General features: G+C 40.5%; 1 protein-coding gene across 3 annotated transcripts in view; it reads left to right on the top strand.

Moving 5' to 3' along the window:
• Nucleotides 1-665: 665 nt before the first annotated feature.
• Nucleotides 666-6000, top strand: part of OSMR (oncostatin M receptor) — a 29629-nt gene continuing 24294 nt past the window's right edge. Inside the window, exons 1-3 of one of the 3 annotated variants that reach the window (XM_032674777.1) lie at nt 696-779; nt 3023-3105; nt 3242-3358. Coding sequence is in view for 1 of the 3 variants with exons in the window: in XM_032674778.1 (XP_032530669.1) it covers nt 3076-3105 (30 nt within the window). In the remaining 2 variants the exon portion in view is untranslated. Of the gene's footprint in view, nt 780-3022; nt 3106-3241; nt 3359-6000 lie in introns of all 3 variants that reach the window. The other 2 variants (XM_032674779.1, XM_032674778.1) reach the window with 2 other exon arrangements.

Below are 6000 nucleotides of genomic sequence, written 5' to 3'. Positions count from 1 at the left end.
CCTGACTGAGGCCAGTCAGCTGGGGACCCTCAGTTGAAGGACAGGGCAACAGATATGGTCAACTCCTGGTCTTCCTTCGTGCTTTATGTGATATTGGGACTGAAGACTTTAATCTTGCTCAACGTGTTTTCTGAGAGAGATTCCGTGGGTCAGCTGCATGAGGGAATGAGGCACTGCACCAGAACGGTTTACGACTCCGAGCCCTGCTGCGAGCACCAGGCCACCTCCTCACCTCCTCTGCCTTCGTGACCAAAGTGACCGCTCCTGCCTCCCGGAGCCAGACCAGGGAGACACAGGTATCCCGGGCCATGACATGAGATAAAGCAGCCTTTGAGACATCATTCCTGCCTGCGCTTTCTGTCTGCTGGGGACTGGAGGGCCCGGGGAAATATACATTCTCTGCCCCCCCGGTCATCTTAGGCTACCCCTACCTGTCCCCTGCCTGCCCCTGCTCGCCCCCTCCCCCCCCCCCCCGGGTCCCCGCCCGGACCCTGCAGCCCCTCCACGCCCCGGGGGCACCGCGGGCGCCAGGAGAAGGGGACGGAGGGCAGCCCGCATCCTGTCCTCGGGAAGCCAGCCAAGGGAACAGGCCGCGCTTCCCGGAGCGGGGGGGAAATTCCCGAAACTCGGCTCAGCCGGCTCGGCGAGGTGGGAGGAGACACCGCCCTGCCCGGGGAGGGGCAGCCGAGCCGCTTCCCTGCGCTGCCTGAGCGGCCGGCGCGTCCCGGCGCTGAGGGTCCCGTCTGCCTCGGTCCCGAGGTCGCTGCTCTCGGCTGCAGGTGAGTGATGCTGGTGTCCCCTTGTCCCTCGTTCCCTTAGCAAAGCTCCCCTCCCCTCCCTCGGAGGTCCCGTCCGCCCTCGGCGAGCGCCGCTCAGCCTGCCCCGCTGAGGAACACCCACCATTCCACCCCGGCGCTTGTTTTGAAACGCACTGAGGAGTTTTTACTCTGATTTTTAGCCCTTCTGGTGCCCGTTAAGCCCTCTCCGCCCTTTGCTTGCCCTTCAGTCCGTGTTCTCCAGGCACCCCCTCGGCACGAGTGGGTGCTCTTGAGTGGTGGGAGCCGTAGTTTCCTCCCGAAACCTCGCCAGCATCATCACACACCGATGAATTTAAGGCGGTTAATGACCGCTTAGCCTTTTCTGCTTTCAAGCTATTACTGCTTAGCTGCAGATTAAAAGCTCCTGATTTGACCTGAGCAAAAATTACTTAGGTGAGGTACCTCGTGGGACGAGGACGCTATACCTGCCAGGTGATTAGGTGTTAGCATCTCCTGTTCCTGCTGATTCAAGAAGATCTTTGAATCTGGCATCATACAGAGAAAATTCTTGCTCTTACTTTCTTTTAAGCTGCTTAAATCCATAGTTTAATTTCAAAATCATTGGAGTAAGTGAGAAAATATCATAAATTCTAGTGTGGTTCCTGATTTTTTAGTTTGACTTTTTTTTTTTTTACTTTTTTGGCGTAACGTTTTTATTTCTCTTTCTATCTGAATATTGCCTGCCTCGACCAGTCCCTACTCCAGGGCGGTAAACTTGTTTAAGAGTCAATGATGCCTGAAAAACATGGTAAAACTATTTTTCCTGTTGTTATGTGATTCCTTCTCTTCAACTATTAACATTCTTTTTCTGATAGAGCAGAACTAGTTTTACAGTTTGTTAATTGCTTTATGTTTTTAGACCCCATTTCCCCCCCTATTTTTACTGCTTTTTTTCTTCAGATTCTGGTCTTTTGGGGACCATGAAGTACATAATTTCTTATTTTGGCAAAGCTTTTTAGAAAATCAACAGAATGCATTAAAGAGCTTTCTACTTACCAAAACACAGGAAATAAAGCTACCTCTAAGTGGTCAAATTATTACATGCATATCAGACCTTAATTATAGAAACTACTTTCTTCCAAGTGCAGCTTTTTAAACTTGTTGCTCACCCATTAGATTTCAAAGGCTTATCAAGAGCTTTCGCTGTCTTCCACATAGATGTATTTTGTGCACCAAGTGTAACTGAAAACATCTTTAAAAGAAGAAAGCAAATGCAAGGACTAAAGGAAGGATTCATGCACTTTAGAATGTGGTATCTCAGCTGTTCCTTTTTTTTCCCCCATAACTGAAAATCAGATTTTCTGTAAACAGTATGATATTTATTTAATGAGGGATCTATTTAGTTGTAGGATGTTTCAGCAGACACTGCTTTACCGACACTCCCTAGGCTCCTGGTGGTTAGACATTTCTCAGTTTCAAGTAAAGCTACCTGAGTTGGATGTCAGCTCTGCACTGTTGATTTTGAAAAGGATATACTGGGAATGGCAGGAATCGGGAGAGTGGAGGCACACTACTTTGTAGGGTCTTTTACAAATCATTGGGGCCTTTTGATCCTTTTGACACTTACCTAGTTATCTGTTTATTTAAGAGGAAAAGAAACACATCAGGAGGATAAGTTAATCTGCTTGTGGGCTGCCTTACTTTCTAGGGAGTTTGGAGGCTATGGAAAGAGCTTATTGGGTTTTGGCTAAAATGTCACTAAATGTTATCAATCTTGTGTAGCAGGAACTTGGATTGTGATTCGTATCCTCAGTCTGTCTATGAAGTAGAGGAAATTAGAACATAGGATGAACTGTGGATTTACATAAATCCAAAGTAGTATTATTTCTGCAGTTGCCTCATTGACAGTCCTCTTCCATGTTTGGTTTAGAAAAATTTGTTTGATTCATGGTGCTTATGACTCAATATCCCTATCTAATACTCTAGTACTTTAAATAGATTAAGTTTTTTGAATCCTAGCACCTGGAAACATTTCTTTTCCCAGCCTGTGGTTCATTTAAGGATATGGCTTGTGTTGTTATGGCCATGTTAGGGCAGCTGTTTTAAATAAGCAAAGGACAGGACACTGAGAAAGGAAAGTTGTATGAAATATGATTTGAAATATGTGCCTTTAGGAAGATTGCTACAAAACAGATTAACTCTGCAGTTAACTATGATGTTCATAATATGTTCATAGCAGGGGCTTCCTTTTCTTACACACACAGATATTCCAGGTGCTGCAACAGTGTTTGCGCTGTATGGCTCCAGCTCCCGGCCAATGACTCCTGGACACTGCGAGCCTGATCTGGTAAGAGGTTTCAGCTGAATTTTGGTGCTTCAAAGACTCTGAGGAGGGGTTTGACAAAATGTTTATCTTAGGTGTGTTTTGCAGATGAATAACGAGAATTTCTTTTTCCTCTCATCCCTGGCATTGGCCTGGACAGGACTAGAGGGATCATCTAAGCCAGAGTTTTGCTCTGAATGAGAAATAGTTTACCTGGAGATAATTTATTTAAAATATTCACAAACTATCTACTTAAGGAGATTTCATTTACTCAAAGGTAGTTTGCTCCTATGCTATATTTACTTCTTGAGTGATTCTCCTTTAATTGTCAGGTCTCTGAACAATTCCTGTTTCTTCTGAATATTATTACAATTTCTGTGAGGTCCCCAAAATGGTTCTGTTCTGTTGAAGTATCTACCAGTCCTGATTAATTTCAAGTTAGGCTAGGGAGACCTCAATCCATCTGTATCTTTGTCATACCCCAGGTTACATTTTTCCAACAGGAAGAATTACCAGCAGACTATACAGTCGTGATTTTAAAAAAATCTATCAGTGATTTAGGCTACAGACTGATCTGCTTTATTCCCCCCACAGATTTTAAATTTTTTAAAGGGGAACGAATATAGGGTAAAATGCAAGATTTATTGGTCAGCTAACTTCTGTAGGTCAGACAGATTATTTTGTGCCCAACTGACTTCAGATTGCAACTTAGTGTTATCCCCCATTTTATAGATCATTTTGCAATGTGTCTCAATAACCAGGTTCAACACAGAAAATAGAGCCGTAATTAGTGTTGCTGTTGATGGCAGAGAATTGGAGCTTAGTGATTATCTCCTTCTATTTGGCACAAATGAGGCAATATGTAAATTACTGTGTACAGTTTTGGACTCACTGTACAAAGAAAGCTGAAAAGACAGAGCTAAGCTTTTTGCAGAGGTGTACAAACAAAGGGCAAAGGAAATGGGTGTAAATTGCACCAAGGAAAATATAAGGAGAAATATGAATATAAAGAGAATATAAAAAGATATTCTCTTTAAGTGAATATAAGGACAAAATGCATGTTTGAATACAAGGAGAAAAAACCCTCACAGGGAGAGTGGTTAAGCACTGGAACAAGTTACCTAGGGAAGTTGTGGAATCTCCATCCCTGGAGTCCTTGAAAATGCAATTAGGCAAACTGCTCTGTGATTCTGCAATAGGCTGAAAAATGCATTTGCAAAATTATGTCAATGATGAAAGTAGCTAGAAGGGGAAAAAAGTATTTAAATTATGTGTTTCCAGACTATATTCAAAATTACTGACAAAGAGTTTCTTGTTCTTATCTGCAATTTGTGGACCAAAGTACACAGATGTTCCAGGTTGGAGCATAGTGACAAAACATATCTTCTTTTAGGCTTGAAAGGAAAGAGTCACCAGTAATTAATTCTCAGATTAACAGTGGCATAATGGTGTGATATTCATATCTTTTCAGATTGACCTCTTTCAGGGTGATGAATTGCTTAGACACCTAAAAACCTTCCCTGGCTACTTGTCTTTGTTCCCTTTGTTGTTCAATTATTTTCATTTTTGGCAAGGATGTTGTAAATTTATTATCATCATGTTTTTGTTGTTGTTTTGATGAAATTGATAATGTATTTTATAAAGCTCTAACCAAGATGCAGATTTTTAAATTATTATTTTATAAAAGTACTTAATTATTTATAATACAAAATAAGTGCTTGACAGTAGTTGGTAGTAAATATGATGTGTGATTAATTTGTTAGTCTCAGGCAGATGTTTCTGCATAAAGATGATGTAATGCAAAATATTACTCATATATTAAGGACCATATTTCTTTTTTTTTTATCTAATGTTTCATTTATTTAAATTTACTTTTTTTTAGTGAATTTTAGGACTTTCCTGATGACAACTGGTTTGTTACCTACAATTGCACGTTTTACCACAATTCATTTATTATGCAGTTTTAAACTAGAATAATAACATACTGAATAGTGAAAATAATTTTCATAATCTAAAATATGTTTATATTTTGGTAATCATTTATTATATTACACTGCCCTTTGGTAGCATAAGGCATTTGCATCAGTAACAGTGATCTAGGTGGAGTCATTAGTGAACTGACAGTGGAAATGACTGGAGCAAGATAGTTACATTAGGCATTTGTTTCATGACAACAGTAGAGAATGCCTCTTAAGAGTGTAAAAGAGTTTAGATTTGGTTTCTAAATAGGAAGTAATTTAAACAAATAGTTCCACAATACCTTCCCACTGTATTTGCTGTTGAATTTAAATGATGCATAATAAATAGGGCAAATTTTGTCTGTCCAACCCCAAAGATGTTTACAAAATTAGGAGTCCTGTGGGGCCAGGTTTTCATCATGCTGATGTAATTAACTCAGGAGATATGCTGCTGAACCCAGCCAACCACCCTTGTGTTAAATAGTCTTAGAACAGAAGTTGACTCCCTTGACTTCAAGGCAGGGTTTTTTTCACCTTTTTTTCTGAAGAAAATAGAAGAAAAAAAAAAGAATAAAGTGTTTAAGATTTGGCTTTGTGTCTCAATATTAATTTCAAACAATTAATAAAAATAGCAATTTACTGAATAGCTACCAGAAGTTTTGACATAATCTACTTTTTGTGTCACTCGCACTCTCTGCTCTGTAAGAAAGAGCCATTCTATCTTGTTTATTCCAGAAAAACCATAACAAATTATTTTCCCTTTAAGATACAAAATTTGATCAGTTGACAAAAGAGTCTAAATTTAGAAATCTAGGAAAAAATCAGATTTCCCTAAATCAGTTCTTGGAATGGTCTGTTAGTTGCATGTGAGTTAGGCCTAGCTTCTCAAAAATATTTGGATTCTTCATACATGTTGATTTTAACGTTATTTAAACACTTTTGAGAATCTTAGTGGCAAGAA

This window comes from Chiroxiphia lanceolata, chromosome Z, assembly GCF_009829145.1.
Source record: "Chiroxiphia lanceolata isolate bChiLan1 chromosome Z, bChiLan1.pri, whole genome shotgun sequence".
In the NCBI taxonomy this organism is placed as follows: Eukaryota; Metazoa; Chordata; class Aves; order Passeriformes; family Pipridae; genus Chiroxiphia; species Chiroxiphia lanceolata.
This window is presented reverse-complemented; position numbering and strand designations above follow the sequence as displayed.